Source organism: Oncorhynchus keta, chromosome 12, assembly GCF_023373465.1.
Source record: "Oncorhynchus keta strain PuntledgeMale-10-30-2019 chromosome 12, Oket_V2, whole genome shotgun sequence".
NCBI classification, from domain to species: Eukaryota; Metazoa; Chordata; class Actinopteri; order Salmoniformes; family Salmonidae; genus Oncorhynchus; species Oncorhynchus keta.
In genome coordinates, this window is record NC_068432.1 from 23,439,595 (window position 1) to 23,460,844 (window position 21,250).

Consider the following 21,250-nt stretch of genomic DNA (forward strand, 5'->3'; position numbering starts at 1 on the left):
CTGGTCCCCCAAAATCTTCGCAATGACATTTTCACAATGATATGTTACATCCTGCAATTTGTTTTCCTCTCCTGACGTTTATATGATAAGTTACGAATTCCAATTCGTACAGTATGTTTGTACAAATTTGTAAGTGCTTAAGATCCCGTTCAATCTAACTTTGTGAACACAAAAACAGTACACAACACAGTTTAATATCACAGCAAGGAGGCCCTTCTCATAGCAGAGGAAAACCACCTTAATTTTAGCACAGATTGTGTGCCGTCACATCCAAACTGGGTCTCGTTAAACTGGATTTATTTTGTGGAGGTCTGGTTTCCTGTTTTTGATAGAAAACCACATCTAATTTCAGCCAGTTGAAAGGAAAATAGACTGTCACAGCTTCTTAGAAAAGAGGCCAATGCCAACCAACAAAACAAAGGCAAGCTCATCAGTTGGTGGTCAAGTACAGGGAGAGACATCTTCAAACCAAGAACGATGCACCGTCTATTTAACAACACTGTCAGACTCACTGGTACAAAAATACAATTTTACAACAATGAAGCATATTTTTGTCTTTCACAGAACAAGCACTTGTCAACCCTACAATCTCGTTAGGCCTAGCGTTCCCTGCAGGGTTTGTGTCAATTCAACATTTCTGAATTTAATTTGAATAGGCCACACCCCAAAAGAAGCAGGATTTTAATTTCATTTTAATTGAAGGAAGTGGAATATAATTCAAAGCAATTCAAAATAAATAAAATTGTCATTTAATTTAATTCAACTTTCTTTAATGCAAATTCAATTCAATTGCTGCTTCATGGGCAGACCGTACACCGTGGAAGTGGTTGATCCTACAGTTTGACAATATTGAGTATTAAAAGCTGCCTGGTTTGTTCCAGGACGCAGGAATTTGCCAGGTGGGCAAACGATCACAGCTGTGTCCATGTGAGGTGTGTGTGTGTTAGTCCATGTGAGGGTTGTAGTATGGGCCTTCTAGGGATGCCAAGGGAAGAGGGTGACATTCAGATGTGTAATATACAGTTGAAGTTGGAAGTTTACATACAAGTACGTTGGAGTCATTAAAACTCGTTTTTCAACCACTCCACAATTTTTTTGTTAAACTATAGTTTTGGCAAGTCGGTTAGGACATCTTTGTGCATGACACAAGTACATTTTCCAACAATTGTTTACAGACAGATTATTTCGCGTATCACAATACCAGTGGGTCAGAAGTTTACATACACTAAGTTGAATGTGCCTTTAAATAGCTTGGAAAATTCCAGAAAATTATGTCATGGCTTTAGAAGCTTCTGATAAATCATGTCAATTAGTGTCAATTGGAGGTGTACCTGTGGGTGTATTCCATGGCCTACCTTCAAACTCAGTGCCTCTGCTAGATATGGGAAAATCAACAAGACCTCAAATTTTTTTTGGGACCTCTGCAAATCTGGTTCATCCTTGGGAGCAATTTCCAAATGCCTGAAGGTACCACATTCATCTGTACAAACAATAGTGCGCAAGTATAAACAGCATGGGACCACGCAGCCGTCATACCGCTCAGGAAGGAGACACGTTCTGTCTCCTAGAGATTAACGTACTTTGGTGCAAAAAGTGCGAATCAATCCCAAAACAACAGAAAATGACCTTGTGAAGATGCTGGAGGAAACAGGTACAAAAGTATCTATATCCACAGTAAAATGAGTCCTATATCGATATAACCTGAAAGGCCGCTCAGCAAGGAGGAAGCCACTGCTCCAAAACCGCCACAAAAAAAGCCAGACTACGGTTTGCAACTGCACAAAGATTGTACTTTTTGGAGAAATGTCCTCTGGTCTGATGAAACAAAAATAGAACTGGTTGGCCATAATGACCTTCGTTATGTTTGGAGGAAAATGGGGAGGCTTGCAAGGGGGTGGCAGCATCATCTTGTGGGGGTGCTTTGCTGCAGGAGGGAATGGTGCACTTCACAAAATAGATGGCACGAGGCAGGAAAATTATGTGAATATATTGAAGCAACATCAAGACACCAGTCAGGAAGTTAAAGCTTGGTCGCAAATGGGTCTTCCAAATGGACAATGACCCCAAGCATACTTCCAAAGTTGTTGCAAAATGGCTTAAGGACAACAAAGTCAAGGTATTGGAGTGGCCATAACAAAGCCCTGACCTCAATCCTATAGAAAATGTGTGGGCAGAACTGAAAAAGGGTGTGTGAGCAGGGAGGCCTACAAACCTGACTCAGTTACACCAGCTCAATTGGCCAAAATTCACTCAATTTATTGTGGGAAGCTTGTGGAAGGCTACCCGAAACATTTGACCCAAGTTACACTCAATTTGGTAGCATTGCCTTTAAATTGTTTATGTAAACTTCTGACCCACTGGGAATGTGATGAAATAAATAAATGCAGAAATAAATCCTTCTGACATTTCACATTCTTAAAATAAAGTGGTGATCCTAACTGACCTAAAACAAGTTATTTTTACTAGGATTAAATGTCAGGAATTGTGAAAAACTGAGTTAAAATGTATTTGGCTAAGGTATATGTAAACTTCTGACTTCAACTGTATAACAATAAGTAACACAGATTTGTTTTCTGATATGATTTAGGCTATGTTGAACAAGAGCCCAAAAAAGTCAGCATTTTGTTAAGAATAACAATGTAAATCTATCATTTTAAAGGGAGATTACATAACTAAAGTCATCAAGAATTTCAAATAATGAGGCATTTGTAAGGTTGACATGATTTTCTTGCGAATCTCTAAATATCCTGTTTCTGAATTTTAGATTATTCATTACTCTGTCTGCCCACCACATACTGTATATTCCTGAGCTTTCTCCATGAACTATAGAAGCCATGACATTTTCAAAATTCAAGCAGAGCACAATAACACCACAAGTTTATATTGTGTAAGAATACTTTCCCAATCCGAGCTGTGTTGTGTGTGTCCTCTCACTTGAGATGTTGCTGTTGAGTCAAAACTGGTTCCACTGGGCAGAGTTTCCTATATATGTTTTTATGCAACACCAGTAATGAAGAAGTCCGATATAGCCCATGACGAACAATACAATACACACCTCAGCCAGGTTTCTCAAATTTGAGCTACATGACTAATCAAATACCAAACGGTAAACATTGAACACTTGATGCATATTATGTTTGGAAAGTTAAGGCTTAGAAAAATGTGTGTTTTAAGTTATGATATGGTCAATGTGTAGGAATGGTAAATTAGGTGTTCTCATAGTAATGGATTAATCAGTGGATTCATTTCACAGTCCTGAAAATCCAGTTAGCTTCAACAAAATGAAATAAAAATCATTCAACAGTTAAAGCTGGAATCCGCATTAGGTAGAACAGTGCCACTGTTCGCCCCAGAGCATGTGTTATTGTTTTTGTTTTGTTGATGAAACAGAGGAGAGGAGCATCCAGCATCGTAGTAAAAACAATTGCAGTAGGCATACATACATACTCTGCTGTTCTATCGTGCGTGCAATGATGTCAGAGGGGGAAAACATATTTGTTGTTTGAAGTAACTGTTATTTTAATATCGCAAACGGACGTGGCAGTTTTACCAAGTACAGATTCCAGCTTTAAAGTAAATAAGACTCAGATTTTCACTAGCTTGGTCCCAGATGTTTGTGTGGTCTTGCTAACTCCTATGGCCATGACAACGACCATAGGAGTTAGTAAGACGGCACAAACAGATGTGGGACCAGGCTAGCTTTTTATCACCTGGCCTAATACTCATCTTAACTCATAAATAACGCTCCACATTCAAGGCATATTTGACAGATTAATCTATTCAGCTTCATACAGTGGCTTGCTAAAGTAGTCACCCCCTTGGCATTCTTCCTATTTTGTTGCCTTACAACCTGGAATTAAAATAGATTTTTTTCGGGGGGGGGTTGTATCATTTGATTTACACAACATGCCTACCACTTTGAAGATGCAAAATATGTTTTGTGAAACAAACAAGAAATAAGACAAAAGAACGGAAAACTTGAGCGTGCATAACTGTTCACGCCCCCAAAGTCAATACTTTTTAGAGACACCTTTTGCAGCAATTACAGCTGCAAATCTCTTGGGGTATGTCTCTATAATCTTGGCATATCTAGCCACTGAGAATTTTGACCATTCAAGGCAAAACTGCTCCAGCTACTTCAAGTTGGATGGGTTCCGCTGGTGTACAGCAATCTTTAAGTCATACCACAGATTCTCAATTGGATTGAGATCTGGGCTTTGACTAGGCCATTCCAAGACATTTAAATGTTTCCTCTTAAACCACTCAAGTGTTACTTTAGCAGTATGCTTAGGGTCATTGTCCTGCTGGAAGGTGAACCTCCGTCCCAGTCTCAAATCTCTGGAAGACTGAAACAGGTTTTTTTTTTTCTTCAAGCAATGACTTTTTTCTGGCCACTCTTCCGTAAAGCCCAGCTCTGTGGAGTGTATGGCTTAAAGTGGTCCTATGGACAGATACTCCAATCTCTGCTGTGGAGCTTCGCAGCTCCTTCAGGGTTATATTTGGTCTCTTTGTTGCCTCTCTGATCAATGCCCTCCTTGCCTGGTCCATGAGTTTTGATGGGCGGCCCTCTCTTGGCAGGTTTGTTATGGTGCCATATTCTTTCCATTTTTTAATAATGGATTTAATGGTGCTCCGTGGGATGTTAAAAGTTTCGGATATTTTTTTATAACCCAACCCTGATCTGTACTTCTCCACAACTTTGTCCCTGACCTGTTTGGAGAGCTCCTTGGTCTTCATGGTGCCGCTTGCTTGGTGATGCCCCTTGCTTAGTGGTATTGCAGACTCTGGGGCCTTTCAAAACAGGTGTATACTGTATACTGAGATCATGTGAGAGATCATGTGGCACTTAGCTAAATAAAGTCCACCTGTGTGCAATCTAATTATGTGACTTCTGACGACAATTGATTGCACCAGATCTTATTTAGGGGCTTCATAGCAAAGGGGTGAATACATATGCATGCATGACTTTTCATTACATGAAATACAAATAAAAATCCATTTAAATTACAGGTTGTAATGCAACAAAATAGGAAAAACACAAAGGGGGATGAATACCTTTGCAAGGCACTGTATATCATTATACCACCATGCTTTGTTCTGTAAACATTTCTAATCTCACTTAAAATGCCATTCAAAAATTAAATACAACAAAAACATAAACACAGGTAGTGTTTTGAGCTACACGGCTGACCTTTGGCCCCACCTATGAAGTAAAGAGTCAATGGTCGGCAGGACATGTAGGCAGGACTAGTAGCCTCATGCCCCTGTTGCTTGCCCTTACAGTAAAGGCTCATGCCCCCTGCAACCCACCCCTCAGAGTAATGGGTCAATGGTCATGTGGATCTGGTCTCTGTTCCGCCTGCTTCCATTGGAGGAGTGGAGGTAGAGCTCCTCCCTCTGACACAGGACTTGACGCGTCAGAATCTTGCGGAAGGTGTTCCTGAAGTCCTGGATGCGGTAGGCGTAGATAATGGGATTGACAGCGGAGTTGGCGTGCGACAGCATGATGGCTATGTACATGACTGGGGCCGGCTTGTACAGGTCCTTGTAGAACAGGGTCAGGCAGTTGAGGATGTGCACGGGCAGCCAGCAGAGGGCAAACAGCCCCACAATGATGGACAGAGACTTGGCCGCACGGATCTCGCGCTGAAGCAGCCCGTGATGGTGGCTGCCCCTATTGCTGCTCACCGAGCACTTGAGCTCAATTTGGTGCATCTGCTTGCGGGCCACAGTGAAGATTTTCACATAGATGCCCAGCATGATAAGCAGAGGAGGCAGGACGCAGCCAAAGAAGTTGAAATAGACCATGTAGTGCATGTCCACCACATTCTCAAACTGGCAGGTGAGCTTGATGCTGCTCAGATCGTCCACCCGAGGGGCGATAGTGGTACTGGTGTCCCCCATGGAGCTGCCATTTGTCAGGCTGCTGGAGACATTCTGACGGCAGGAAGAAACCTTCAGGTTCCAACCCAGGAAAGGGATGAGGCCGATGACAAAGGACAGGATCCATAAAATAGCAATGATTCTTCTGGCCCTCGTGCCTGTCACCAGCTCCTTGTACCTGGATAGGGGGACATGCAGAGACCAAAAAGACAGTATTAACATCTGTGGGGGTTATACAAGGGTCTTATTTTCTGTTCCCTAATAGTCATGACCGAGTGCCCTTGAAAGAACAGTGGCCTTCTATCAAGCATTCTGGCACTAATGCTGCATATTCATTCATGAATAAAATAACGTAAGGGTAACAGAAAGGCAACAAAAACATGCGGTCGTAAAGTTCTTCCGACTGAACATTATATTAGGTAGGGCCTGTGACAGGAATAATTTCATTTCCATGATATTGCCTAAAGCAGGATACCAACAGATAACGAGACGTCATTCCAGCAGACTTCTATCGATCGAGGACTGGGTGAGAATGCCATTGGGCTCCATGTGTTGGACATATGGTAAACATATTGATATCAGCAGCACACTGCTGTATGCATCTCAGTGTAGACTATCTACATCCTGTCTGCTTTACACAGACACCAGGTATCCTGCTGTACATTTAGCCTCTCTTTGCCTTGTCATGTGCTCTGTTCCAGTATCTATAGCATACCACTTATGAAGCAATCTGTTGTATTGGGCATGCATTCAAAGTGGTATGCTAGTATAGATATTGGAATGGTTGAATCAATGTAGGGATCTGGATCATTTGTTTGTGACACTGTCTCAGACCAAACAAGCTGGTCCTTCTGTAGCTCAGTTGGTAGAGCATGGCGCTTGTAACGCCAGGGTAGTGGGTTCGATTCCCGGGACCACCCATACGTAGAATGTATGCACACATGACTGTAAGTCGCTTTGGATAAAAGCGTCTGCTAAATGGCATATATTATTATTATTATTATTATTATTATTATTGAACTGGATATTGCACAGAGAATAAGAATTTGGCAATTTGAGCAAGTAAGATATTGCATTTCACTGAGCACATTAACTTAAGAGACAGGAATGTGATAGGAAAAATCCCAGTGTAAGGGATCTCTTCTAAGGAGGAGAAGCGAGAAGGATCGGAGGACGAAAACGCAGTGTGGTAAGTGTCCATAATGTTTATTTTAAAACAAACTGAACACTACGAAATACAAAACAATAAACGTGAAACGAAACAGTCCCGTGTGGCGACAAACACTGACACGGAAGACAAACACCCACAAACCAAAAGTGAAACCTAGTCTACCTAAGTATGATTCTCAATCAGGGACAACAATTGACAGCTGCCTCTGATTGAGAACCATACTAGGCCAAACTCAAAAACCAACATAGAAAAACAAACAGACTGCCCACCCAACTCACGTCCTGACCATACTAAAACAAAGATAAAATAACAGAACTAAGGTCAGAACGTGACACCCAGAGTCCAACTCATCTCCTCTCTAAACATGTCTGCAGGACCGAGCCCAGTCACACTGAGGTTAACCTTAATAACTAGCATATTGAAGAAGGATGAGATAAAAATAGAACAACAATCTATCTATACAGTGTTGAACACATAGACAAATAATGGGTGCTTATATTTGTCCTGTTTCACACGTGTGTTAACTGTGTGGTATGACTGAATGACTGTCAAATGGAAACAGCTACTGCCTCCAGCTAGGTATATTTAGAACTACTGTTTTGCATTGAGCCACAGATTTCTCAGGCTAAATCATGAGACAATACAGCAGATATACAGTAGATAAAGGATAATCATGAACTTATTATCAGTGCTCATGTGATTTCACTTGCTTTGATTATAGCATGTAATAATGACATGTACTGTATAAGCATGTCAATTATATTTCCACATTATATTTCCAATAGTACAACAAATATCAACTACTATTAAAATAGACAGACTAATAATTTAGTACAATGGAGAAAATAGCTTTTTGGTTTTATTCAAGAAGAGGAAGTGGTCGTTGTCTGCTGGAAATGTTTTTTCCCTCGTCATGAGAGATGCTTTTTCATGTGGTCAATTTGCCGGTAAAATGACTGTCAGCCATGTGCCATTTCATGGAAGTTTAGTTTCACAGGAAGCAGCAGCTCATTTGACTGATGACCCTGTAGCCCCTCAGATGTCAAAGCCTCAAAACAGACTGGGACTTTTGTGATGCAGTAGTAAATTATTAATCATGGTTCCCTGGGTTGTACCTCTGTCCCCATTTCTCCATTTCCCATCCGTCTCTGAAGGATGATGTGGCACCAGTGACATCCATAATCTACAGACAGCCATGGCCATGCTTAGGGACCTGAAGTGATGGGCCCTAAGGCTGTAGGGTGGACCCACACATCACACTTCCTCTCTTTTCTTACCATCCATCTCTCTGTCTCTCTCCTCTTATGTCCCTCAGTCCGCAGCCATGCTTAAGTTCTTGGAGGGATGGGCCCTAAGGCTATTCATGACATTTGTTTTGGACTGTTGCCCAACTGAGCATTCTACTCAATGCATCGTCAATGAGCACTGATGAACATTTCATCAAAAGTGAATTACAGTGGCTTTTACAGTGGCTTGGAAATACAATTCCATTAAAATGGAGGCAAATAATTAGTTGTAAAACCCTTTGATGTCACCAGATTGCCTTTAGATGCAATATAACAATAGCTAGTTAGCTAAAATTGAGGGGAGGACACCGAATTTTAGCTGCTAACATTAGCATTCCTAGCTATTTTTTATGAATTTTGCTAGCTAATGACAACATTGCCATCTGTCTAAAGGACATTTGACGACATGATAATGAAGGCAAAGTTGTTTCCTACTAAACATTTGACTACTTTAGCAATGTAATCGTATTTCCTGCGACGATAATGTAATTTAGACTAAACCGTCATTAGCCTCCGTCCAGAATGATTGGGCACCACGATTTTAGGGCACCACTATTGGAGAGAGGCTTGAGAACGTACATAACAATGACATGACGCGACTCGAGTGATGGAGGTGGGTGGGTACACTGCACGCATCTCTCCATCTTTCTTCTTCTCTAACAATCCATCTCTCTCCTCCTCTTAGTCCTATAACCTTTCAGCCAGGAGAGGTATGAGTTCCAGGCAGTGACTATTATCTGGGGGGTAGACAGCTCTCTCTCGTTCTCCCTCTCTGCTTCTCTCCCCTACTGTCTGTCCCTCTCTCTTTCTCCCACTCCCTCTGTCCCCCTCTCTCTGTCTCTGATGGGTTTGGTGACATTCCTCTGTAAGGGCCAGTGAATTGTCGGATGAGTGGATTAGTTCTGGCATGACGACAGCATGCTGGCATCGTCTCTCTCGGTCTCCCTTTCTTCTGTTCCTTTCTCCCCACACCTCCCTTTTCTAACCCCACGGTTCATGCGGTTCCGCCAGGGGCACATTGCAACCCACAAACCCCTGTCAGACTAGTACAGTGTCAACAATCACTTCACAGCACATCCGCTTAAAAAAAACAGTATAACCTCAAAGGGAAGAGGTGTGTCAGGATTTGGCCAGGGTTGTTCCGGTTTTTGGTCACTAGATGCCCCCATTGTGCCTTTTGACCTTTTCTTTTCCCTTGATCCCCATTATTATTTGCACCTGTGCCTCGTTTCCCCTGATTGTATTTAAACCCTTTGTTTTACTCAGTTCTTTGCTCTGTGTTTGTATGTTAGCACCCAGCCCTAGTACTCTGTGAACTCTTGTGGATCCCGGTGGACGCTCTTGTGGAATTCTGTTTTTTTGTTCTTGTTTGTTTGTTTTTAAGTATCTTTTGAGGTTTTTTTTGTGCTATACCTTCCAGCTTGTGGATTTACCTTTTTGTCTTGGAGGATTACCTTTGTTCTTGTGGAATTCCTTTTGAGGTTGTGGAGTTACATGTTTTCCTGAAGAACTTCACTTTTTACTTAATTAAATACACCGTCTCAAGTACTGCTGTGTCTGCCTCATCTTCTGGGTTCTGCTGACTATTCGTGGCTCAGTTGGTTTAGTGACTGTTTCTCACTCCGGAGACCCGGGTCCGTAACCGGGTCCTGACAAGGTGTTTCTCTTTGCTCCACTGGCAACCCCATCAAATTTTGCCTACACTTAAGATTTGCATGCAAAGTACGCAAATATCCTGTCCTCACATGGCATATGGCACCAGCACTAATTAGAGATCCACTCGAGATGTGTGATATCTATGTGAGATAGGCCTATTATCTGTCGTTACAGGCCAAACTAGTACAGATTCATAACAGGAGTTAAGAGGCTTGGATTCATGGCGATGAAGTGCCACATGCTGTGAGCACAGCCCATCTCACTCTAGGCTGTATCACAACCAGACGTGGTTGGGAGTCCCATAGGTCGGCACACAATTGGCCCAGCGTCTCCGGGTTTGGCCGGGGTAGGCCGTCATTGTAAATAAGAATTTGTTCTTAACTGACTTGCCTAGTTAAATAAAAGGTCAAATACAAACATAAAATAGATGACAGTAGGCCTGACAGCAATACTCTCACATAACCCCGGATCTATGCAAATATGAGTTAGGTCACTCAGTATGGGTACGCCTTCATTGAGCATAGTCACAAGGATCTCCTATCACACAACGTCTGTGGTAGACAGACAGGAGCGACAGCCAATAGGGGAGACCCCCACTCCTTTATAAAGCTCTGTTGCTCCATCTCGCCTCACTCTCCATTCTTCCTTATGAGGTTGTAATATTCCTAAATATTCTCCTCAGCATCAGCTTGGACTAATGCTTTCTTGCTAAACTGTTCACAGGCAAAGGTAAGGATTCACTACAGAGCTTAGGAATTAGATTTCTCGTCAAGAGGATTGAGCACCTTTGCCAAAAGGAACATTTACTTCTCAGTCTCTGGCCAGTTAGGGCAGAGCTAGTCGTGTGCAGCTAACAGCCCACCTAACTACAATTTTGTTAATTCCCACCGAGGAGGAAGAAAGGATAGAGATGAGAGTCAAAGCTAGCTCACAAAAAACGCACATTCTCTTCAGCTAGCAGTGTGTTAGTATGAGCCAGACTACTAAACCCTGGAAAACGCTAGCTTGCTATGCCAGGACTAGCTAGCTACACCGATAAGCCTTGGCGAACACACGACTAGAGCTAGCTCCATCTCTAGCTCTCTCTACCTACGCGGTAGCATCCCTACTTTTTTAAATTTCACCTTTATTTAACCAGGTAGGCCAGTTGAGAACAAGTTCTCATTTACAACTGCGACCAGGCCAAGATAAAGAAAAGCAGTGCGACCCAAACAACACAGAGTTATACATGGAATAAACAAACGTACAGTCAATAACACAATAGAAAAATATATATACAGTGTGTGCAAATGAAGTACGATTCGGGAGGTAAGGCAATGAATAGTAATTACAATTCAGCAATTAAACACTAGAGTGATAGATGTGCAGAAGATGAATGTATAAGTAGAGATACTGGGGTGCAAAGAAGCAACAAAAAAACAAAATATGAGGATGAGGTAGTTGGATGGGCTATGTACAGGTGCAATGATCTGTAAGCTGCCCTGACAGCTGGTGCTTAAAGTTAGTGAGGGAGATAGCTGGAGACTCCAGCTTCAGTGATTTTTGCAATTCGTTCCAGTCATTGGTAGCAGGGAACTGGAAGGAAAGGCGACCAAAGTAGGAATTGGCTTTGGGGGTGACCAGTGAAATATACCTGCTGGAGCGAGTGTTACGGGTGGTGGCTGCTATGGTGACCAGTGAGCTGGGATAAGACGGGGCTTTACCTAGCAAAGACTTAGATGACCTGGAGCTAGTGGGTTTGGCGACGAATATGAAGCAAGGGCCTGCCAACGAGAGCATACAGGTCGCTGTGGTGGGTAGTATATGGGGCTTTGGTGACAAAACAGATGGCACTATGATAATTTCATTTTCAGAGCACCTTCAGTTATGGCTACCTCTTCCCAGTGTGCTTGCAATAGCTAGACTGCTAACCCACGAGGTGAAAGCTAGCTAGCTACCGACAGGACTACTAGCAACACAGCTACGCGGCGGCAGCACATGCATAGGCCAGGTTTTTCCATACCGGGGCTATGGCTAAGCAATGAGGCTATTAACCTACGGGGTGAACGCTAGCTACCAAACGCCAGGACTAGCTCCACAGCAATGAATCCTCATGGGTTCGCCTGTGAACAGTTTATAGCTGGAAAGTATTAGACCAAGTCGGGGCTGAGGAGAGTAATTAGGAATATAACGACTTTCTAAGGAAGCGCGAAAAGTGAGGCGAGTGGGAGCGATAGCTCCTTATAAAGGAGCGAGGGTCCCCCCTATTGGCTGTTGCTTCTGTCTGTCTACCACATACATTGTGTGATATGAGTTCCTTGTGACCACACCCAACAAAGGTGTACCCATACTGAATGACTGAACTATTATTTGAAATGGAACTGGTGAATGGAATTATCATCAACCCTTCAATGCAACCCAGAGCCATAGAGTCAATGTATTGCTTGGATGCAAACTTTGAATAATGCTGGTGTGTGGGAGGCTACACTTTTGGGTTTTGTACAAACAAAATTAATTTAGTAGTGTTGCAGAAGTGAACTCAGTAGTGTTGCAGAAGTGTGTTAGTAAACCACTCCTCACCACCTTTATCCTATTCACGCTCATTGTTGCTGTATTTACATCACTTCTGTTGTGTGTGTAGTAAGGAAGACCTGTTGCCAAACCTATTTCCTCTCATGCCATTAAACAACTGCAAAAGCCAAATGACAAACTTTATTGAAACAGCCTCACAGTGTTTGGGGCTCAATAGTGCCAAGTCATTATGATGTAAGTCCACACACTTAGTTTGGCAATGCCATCCTTTTAAAAAAAAGCCTCTGAAAACATTTGTCTCAGTAGCAGCATAGAGGAAACCAGCTTTTCAAGGACACAACACTGATTCTTTCGAAGCATAGAGAAAGACGTGGGGCCTGAGAACAGAACTGAAGAGACACAGCTAGGTGAAGAGGCCTGCCAGGTTTGTTAGCTGGGAACATTGTAGCCAGAGGTTATGCTATTGGATCTTTTCCTTTAGACAGTCTGGTGTGTGTGACAGACAATACCAAAATAGCTTGAGAAACAGAAAATAAAGGCTCTAAAATGTTTGAGTATGTGCGCATGTGTGTAGTCAGTGGGTGCCAAACAGAGGGCCATCTCGCAGGGTTTGAAGTATCTCGTCTGCCGTTTCACATCCACCAGAGTCAGCTGTGAAAACAGTCTGATCTAAGGGAACTACAGTCCCACAAGACTAAGTCCCTGCCGACCGAACACACACAAACACTAAAGAAATGGCTAGAGAACAGTAAATTGAGCTGACCGCACACTCTTCTCATTACCATGCCACGTGTGTGCGATGTGGGTCTGGGTCTTGGTTAAAGGGGTAAACTGTAAAATAGAAAATCATGTTTCAATCTGGCTTGCTTTCTGAAAGGAATGTTCTTGTTGACTATAATGCATTTGCTGGCATAGACGGGTTAGCTGACAACGTCACAAACGATGTGCGCTTCAAAGGGGCAGAAGGTTGTGTGTTATGGTATGTAGTGAATCGTAAGTGGCTTGTTTGATATTTTTATTTTGATACCAGGTCTTGTTTTGAGATGTTTTGACTGATGTTACATCTATGCTAATATGGCTGACATTCGCTAGCTAGCTAACCAACAAATGTAACTATGTATTTGAGAGACAAGTGCTCATTCAATAGATATCGGAGACGAAAATATAGTTTACATATTATCAACAATCTAAGACAACCCTGTCTGTTTTGCATGCATCAGTTTTGTTGCTAAACAACTAACCCGTCTATTGAGCTGCAACATTTCTGTATGTGATGATATGTTATTTTAATAACATCCCCCTGAAGAATTGTCCATCTGATATTTCACCCATCCTGGGAATAACATATTGGATAGAATGCTGTTGCTTTCCTGATTAAGTTAATTCTTGGAAAACCACTGTAAATGGAAAAGCAACCGTTTGCCTTGTCATTTCACACACACCGGCACTGAAATCTGATGTGGTAGCAAGTAAGAGGGCTTCTTACATAATGTGAGAAGAAGTCCTGTGAGCAGGAAAAACTCCTGGCCTTAGTTACAGTGGGGTCGGGAAATTATTGCCACCCTTGTTAAAGATTATAAAAAATAAATCATTCAAATACTGAGCTATATTGTATGCAAAAAAACTGGAAATTACAATACAATTAAATTACAATTAAAATACAATTGCTCAGAGAAAGAGATTTTGCTAAAAACAATTCTCAAAAAGGTATCCAAATTATTGACACCCTTGTTTTCAATACCTCAATTTCCAAAGATAACGGGCACTGAGTTTTCCCAAAAAATGTTTAGGAGGGAACTTAAACCATTCCTCCATGCAGAATCCTTCCAGACCCTTGATATCCTTTGTCTATCAATTCAAACCACAGGTTTTCAATGGGTTTCAAGTCTGGAGACTGAGATGGCCATTGCAAAATGTTGATTTTTGTGGCCAATTAACTATTTCTTTGTGAATTTGTGCTTGTGGTCTTGCTGGAAGATCCACTTGCGGCCGAGTTTCAGCCTCCTTAATCCTGGCAGAGGCAACCAGGTTTTCGGCTAAAATATCTTTGTACTGGGTAAAGTTCATGATTCCATTGACCTCAACAAGAACCCCGGGACCAGCAGAAGAAAAATAGCCCCGTCACATCAAAGATCCACCACCATATTTTGCAGTAGGTATGGGATTATTTTCTGCTCATTCATTCACATTTTGATGCCAAACCCACTACTGGTGTGCGTGGCCAAAGAGCGCTATTTTCATGTCATCTGACCAAAGCACCAGTTCCAATCCAAGTGCCAATGCCTTTTAGCAAACTCCAGGAGTTTACATTTGTTGGGTGACATGAAAATAAAGCTCTTAGGCCATGCTGAAACTTCTGTAAGTGGATCTTCCAGCAAGACAATAACCCCAAGCACACATCAAATCCACAAAGAAATGGTTTAGCCACAAAAAAAAGCATTTTGCAATGGCCATCTCAGTCTCCAGATTTGAAACCCATTGAAAACCTGTGGTTTGAACTGAAGAATGTAGTCCATAATCACAGACAAAGGATTTCAAGAATCTGGAAGATTTCTGTATGGAGAAATGGTCTAAGATCCCTTCCCAATGTGTTCTCCAACTCATAAAACATTTTAGAAAAATGCTCAGTGCTGTTATCCTCGCAAGGTGAGGTATTGAAAGGTAATGAAAACAGGGGTGTCAATCTTTACCTACTTTTTGAAAAAAAAAACATTTATTGTTAAACAAAACACTTCTGTGCAATTGTATTAGTATAAAATAATATCATTTCCAAATGTTTTTAGCATACAATATAGCTTAGTAATTGAATTATTTATTTTATACAGTCATTTTTGCTCATCTTTATCAAGGGTGTCAATAATTTCAGACCCCAATGTCTACTGAAACCTTTTATACTCTGACACTGCAATAAAACATGTATAAAAAAAAACAGCTGCCTCCGGTCTTGTCTCGCAAATAATGATTTTCTCTATCTGAACCAATTTGTCTCATCTATCGTCGGGCTGCCAGTGTGGCAGACTCTGCTACCACCACTGTGCTCCTCTGCCATCTCCAGCTCTATATCAATGATGACACGGAGGCCAGCAGGCTAGGTATCGATCAAGTGGGCCCACCCATTGTCTCAGAGTCTGAGGGAGAGAGGTGTGATGATCTATTATAGCGCCTTTTAAAGTGTACCCGGGGTGGTGCCTCACAATCTACATCAATATACCATTGGAAAATTAGCTACCTTGCAAAATGTATCTAGTCTAAAGCTGCTTTTCCAATCTCTTCAGGCACCCATGTCCTTTGAAAAACAAGCCAGAGCCCAGTGCCCCCCAAACCATAACATAGCTTTATCTACACAATCAAGATTTACAGTCATGAGTGAGACCTCAAGAATGCTTTGGTTCAGCTGTGTGCTGTGTTGTAGCCTGTATGCGTAAATGACTAGTCTCAAGCTACTTCGACTGCAGGTTTTTGAAGTTGACTTGTCTTTGGAAATCTCAGGACAGAGCAAGGAGGTGCATTCTGGACTCCCTTTTCGGCCGGCGTCATGTAAAAACAGCCGCACTGGCATTTTCCAGCCCTAACGCCAGGTTCGGCAATTTACCTGTCTAACATCAGCTCCCTTGCGCTGAGGTGTGGCAATATTTGAGGTGTTTCCTTAAAAACAAGCGCAAATGTGACAATTTTATGCAGCGCTAATAGGAAGTTAAGATACCGTTAAGACCTCCTTTTTGTGTAACACAGTTGATGATGGCATGGATTTTGAGAGCTGAAGCGCAGCCTATCCAGCCATGACTCACAGTGCCCATGGAAGGAAGATGTGCCTTTTGATCTTGTATTTAGAAACAAAACAAATGTATTGGTTTTAATCAAATTAAACAAATTGGGGGGGAAAAACAATCATTGCCCACCCTCCACTTAATCAAGGCTGGTTTAGCAGCATTGCATATTTGTCTTTTTATTCTGGCCATTTGCTAAAAGTACACAGAACAGCACAAACTGGCCCTAACCAGAATAGAAAGGAGTGGGAGGCCCCTGGTGCACAACTGAGCAAGAGGACAAGTACATTAGAGTGTCTAATTTGAGAAACAGACGCCTCACAAGTCCTCAACTGGCAGCTTCATTAAATAGTACCCGCAAAACACCAGTCTCAACGTCAACAGTGAAGAGGCGACTCCGGGATGCTGGCCTTCTAGGAAGAGTTCCTCTGTCTAGTGTCTGTGTTCTTTTGCCCATCTTCACTTTTTATTGACCAGTCTGAGATATGGCTTTTTCTTTGCAACTCTGCCTAGAAAGCCAGCATCCCGGAGTCACCTCTTCACTGTTGACGTTGAGAATAGCCTTCATTTCTCAGAACAAGAATAGACAGACAAGTTTCAGAAGAAAGTCTTTGTTTCTGGACATTTTGAGCCTGTAATCAAACCCACAAATGCTGATGCTCCAGATACTCAACTAGTCTAAAGGCCAGTTTTATTGCTTCTTTTTTAAATCAGCACAACAGTTTTCAGCTGTGCTAACGTAATTGCAAAAGGGTTTTCTAATGATCAATTAGCCTTTTTAAATGGTAAACATTTATTAGCTAACACAACGTGCCATTGGAACACAGGAGTGACGGTTGCTGATAATGGGCTGTACGCCTATGTAGATATTCCCTTAAAAAAAGTGTTTAAATCAACCGTTTCCAGCTGCGACTGGCACCTACTACCACACCCCGTTCAAAGGCACTTAAATATTGTGTCTTGCGGCCTCCCAGGTGGCGCAGTGGTACCAGAGACTGAGTTCGAGCCCAGGCTCTGTCACAGCCGGCCGCGACCGGGAGGTCCATGGGGCGACGCACAATTGGCCTAGCGTCTTCAAGGTTAGGGAGGGTTTGGCCGGTAAGGATATCCTTGTCTCATCGCGCACTAGCAACTGCCGGGCGCGGCGCATGCTATCCAGGTCGCCAGGTGCACGGTGTTTCCTCCGACACATTGGTGCTGGCTGGCTTCCGGGTTGGATGCATGCTGTGTTAAGAAGCAGCTTGGGTTGTGTTTCAGAGGACGCGTGGCTTTCGACCTTCATCTCTCCCGAGGCCGTACGAGAGTTGTAGCGATGAGACAAGTAACTACTAACAATTGGATACCATTAAAAAGAGGGGTAAAGAACATTTTTAAAATAATAATAATTGTGTCTTGCACATTGACCCTCTGAATGTTATACATACACAATCATCTCAAGGCTTAAAAATCCTTTAACCTGTCTCATCCCCTTCATCTACACTGATTGAAGTGGATTTAACAGGTGACATCAATAAGGGATCAAGCTATCTCATGGAAAGAGCAGGTGTTCCTAATGTTTTGTACACATAACATCTTTTAAAAAAATAATAAGAAAAATACAACAAATTCTCAATAAAATGCCCAAGATAGTGGTGTAAAGTACTTTAGTAAAAGTACTTTAAAGTACTGATTAATTATTTTTTTGTGTATCTGTACTCTTTTTATTTTGCCACTTCCTAAATAAAATGTTTTTTTTTACTCCATACATTTTCACTCACACTTAAAAGTACTTGTTACATTTCGAATGCTTATTAGCAGGACAGGACAATGGTGCAATTCACACACTTATCAAGAATACATCCCTGGTCCTCCCTACTGCCTCTGATCTGGCGGACTCACTAAACACAAATGCTTCATTTGTGTGTTGTAGTGCCCCATGCTATCCTTATAAGGCAATTTGAAATGATTTATACTTTTACTTTTGATACTTAAGTATATTTCAAACCAAATACTTTTAGACTTACTGAAGTAGTATTTTACTGGGTGACTTTCACTTGAGTCATTTTCTATTAAGTTTTACTCAAGTATGACAATTGGGTACTTTTTCCACCACTTTAAGATAAATATATATCCCATAAGATAAATATATATCCCAAAACAGAGGTTTTTGTGAATTTGTTGTCTACTGTATTATTCTTGTTCTTTTTTAAAGCCATTTTAATTGTGTACATTTTCCCCATCAGTAAAGTATTCCTAGTTGACCTGTCTTGAAAAACATGTCTATTTGTCTGGGCTTTTCCTGAATTACTTGTAAGTATATGCTATTCATTTTAAATCACCAAACACAGATTTCAATGTCTGTCTAGCAATGAAAATCCCAAATAAAAAAGGTACTCACCTGAGGGGTATATTGATGGCCAAATATCTATCAATTGCAACTGCAAGGAGGCTGAAAATTGAGCTTTGAGTCAGTACCAAAACAAAACAGGCAAGAAAAAGACATCCATAGAAGTCCAAAAGGATACCGATACTTATGGTTATGGCAAAGGGGATGGCTAGGCAACCCACCAAAATATCTGCCACAGCCAAAGACACCAAAAAGTAGTTAGTTGCGGTTTTCAGAGTGGTGTTGATGGCGACAGACCAGCAAACCAATACATTGCCAGATATGGACAAGATTGCTATTAATATCTCAAATACTATGTAGTACGAATTCATCTCCGCAAATATGTCAGAACATTAGGTCGGTCTTCGAAAATAAGTGTCATGAGCGACACCGTTCTAGTGGGTCCAAAAGAGAAATAAAGTATTTTTGCAATAATCCAAGAACCTTCCAAAAGTATGGTTTGTGTAAACAGCCATCTGTGAAAAGGAAAAAGAACATAGGATACTTTACTTTTCTCCAAAGCAAACCCTGTAATTACAATTGTTTGAAATGTGAATTATTTGCGACTTCGTATCGGTTATCATGAATCTAACAACGATGCGATAGTATGCTACTACAATCACTCTAACCAAGCCACATGTTATCAAATATACATTCAAAACATAACTTATATCTGCAAACAATTTCTTAAATAGCTTTGTTGCTTACCCCTCTTGAAACAGTGCATTATTTGCCAGTCCTTTACTTGTGCGCCCGGTCCCTTCAAGCCAAGCATCTGTTGCGTGGCTGTTGTGCATAGTAGTATTGTGGAGATTCACTACGTCACATGGTTTTTCAAGTAACGAAAAAAATGTCATTACACAAAGTAGGCTAGCCACGCCTCAAATTCGGCGATTTCTACAGACGTGTGATGCTGTGAACAACAGCTCCACTTTAATGAAGCTCAGACAAGTCATCACTTTAAAGCGTATACGCACCTATTAAAGTTGGTGTAAACAATGAACCAGCATCCTTTCAGGTTGCTGTAGTCGTTTTTTCGTTTTTTATTGTGCTGGCAATAACCCACTCAAGACATCTACATCTTTTCATTTCAAGGCCATCCCTCCATGGATGTCTAAAATGTGTGAATTGATTCATACACGAACTCCCACCCAGTTGTTCTCCCTAAGCAGCCTGGTCTCATAGACTAGACGTAACATAGTAAACGTAGATCCGAAACACTGATATTAGAATGATTATGTTACATTTGAAAGAAGGTTATTAAGGCAATGAAAGGAGGGTGGTTGGTCGGGGTGGATTGGTAGGTGTATAACACAAACGTCTAGTAACCCAAAGGTTGAGTGTTCAAATCTCATCACAGACAATTTTAGCTAATTAGCAACTTTTAAACTCTAACCCTTTTAGCTAACTCTCCCCCTAACCATAACCCTTTAACCTAACTCCTAACCTTAACCCTAACCCCTAGCCTAGTTCATGTTAGCCAGTTAGCAATGAAGATATGTTCAGTCTAGGATAATTTCCTTCTTTTTACACTGAACAAAAATATAAACGTAAATGCAACAATTTCAAAGATTTTACAGTTCATTTAAGGAAATGAAATATTTAGGCCCTAATCTATCTGTTGGTCACAGATACCTTAAAAACAAGGTAAGGGCGTGGATCTGAAAACCAGTCAGTATCTGTTGTGACCACCATTTGCGTCATGCAGAACTTCACAACTCCTTCACATTGTGTTGATCAGGCTGTTGATTGTGGCCTGTGAATTGTTGTCCCACTCTTCTTCAATGGTTGTGCGAAATTTATGGAATTGGAACACACTGTCGTACACGCCCAGAGCAACCCAAACATGCTCAATGGGTGACATGTCTGGTGAGTATGAAGGCCATGGAAGAACTGGGACATTTTCAGCTTCCAAGAATTGTGTGGAGATCCTTGTGACATGGGGCCGTGCATTATCATGTTGAAATATGAGGTGATGGCGGCGGATGAACAGCACGACAATGGGCCTCAAGATCTCATCACGGTATCGCTGTGCGTTCAAATTGCCATCAATAAATTGCAATTGTGTTTATTGTCCTTAACTTATGCCTGCCCTTATCATAGCCCCACCGCCACCATGGAGTACTCTGTTCACAACGTTGACATCAGCAAACCACTCGCCCACACGATGCCATACATTCTGTCTGCCATTTGCCCGTTACAGTTAAAACCATGATTCATCTGTGAAGAGCACACTTCTCCAGCGTGCCAATGTCCATCAAAGGTGAGCACTGAAGTCGTTTACGACGTCGAACTGCAGTAAGGTCAAGGTCAAGACCCTGGTGAGGACGACGAGCACGCAGATGAGCTTCCCTGAGACCGTTTCTGACAGTTTGTGCAGCAATTCTTCAGTTGTGCAAAACCACATTTTCATCAGCTGTCTGGGTGGCTGGTCTCAGACAATCCCACAGGTGAAGAAGCCGGATGGCGAGGTCCTGGGCTGGCGTGGTTACACTTGGTCTGTGGTTGTGAGGCCGGTTGGACATTTTGACAAATCCTCTAAAACGATGTTGGAGGCGGCTTATGGCAGAGAAATGAACATTCAATTCTCTGGCAACAGCTCTGGTGAACA

General features: G+C 41.8%; 1 protein-coding gene across 1 annotated transcript; it reads right to left on the reverse strand.

Annotated features, from left to right (window-relative positions):
• Positions 1-21: 21 nt before the first annotated feature.
• Positions 22-19,491, reverse strand: LOC118391681 (adenosine receptor A2b-like). Its single transcript, XM_035783189.2, has 3 exons — positions 19,348-19,491; positions 18,652-19,115; positions 22-6,061 (listed from the first exon to the last, which is right to left on the reverse strand). The coding sequence occupies exons 2-3, from the start codon at positions 18,969-18,971 to the stop codon at positions 5,314-5,316; spliced, it is 1,068 nt and encodes a 355-aa protein (XP_035639082.1). The 5' UTR covers positions 18,972-19,115; positions 19,348-19,491; the 3' UTR covers positions 22-5,313.
• Between the last annotated feature and the right edge of the window lie 1,759 nt (positions 19,492-21,250).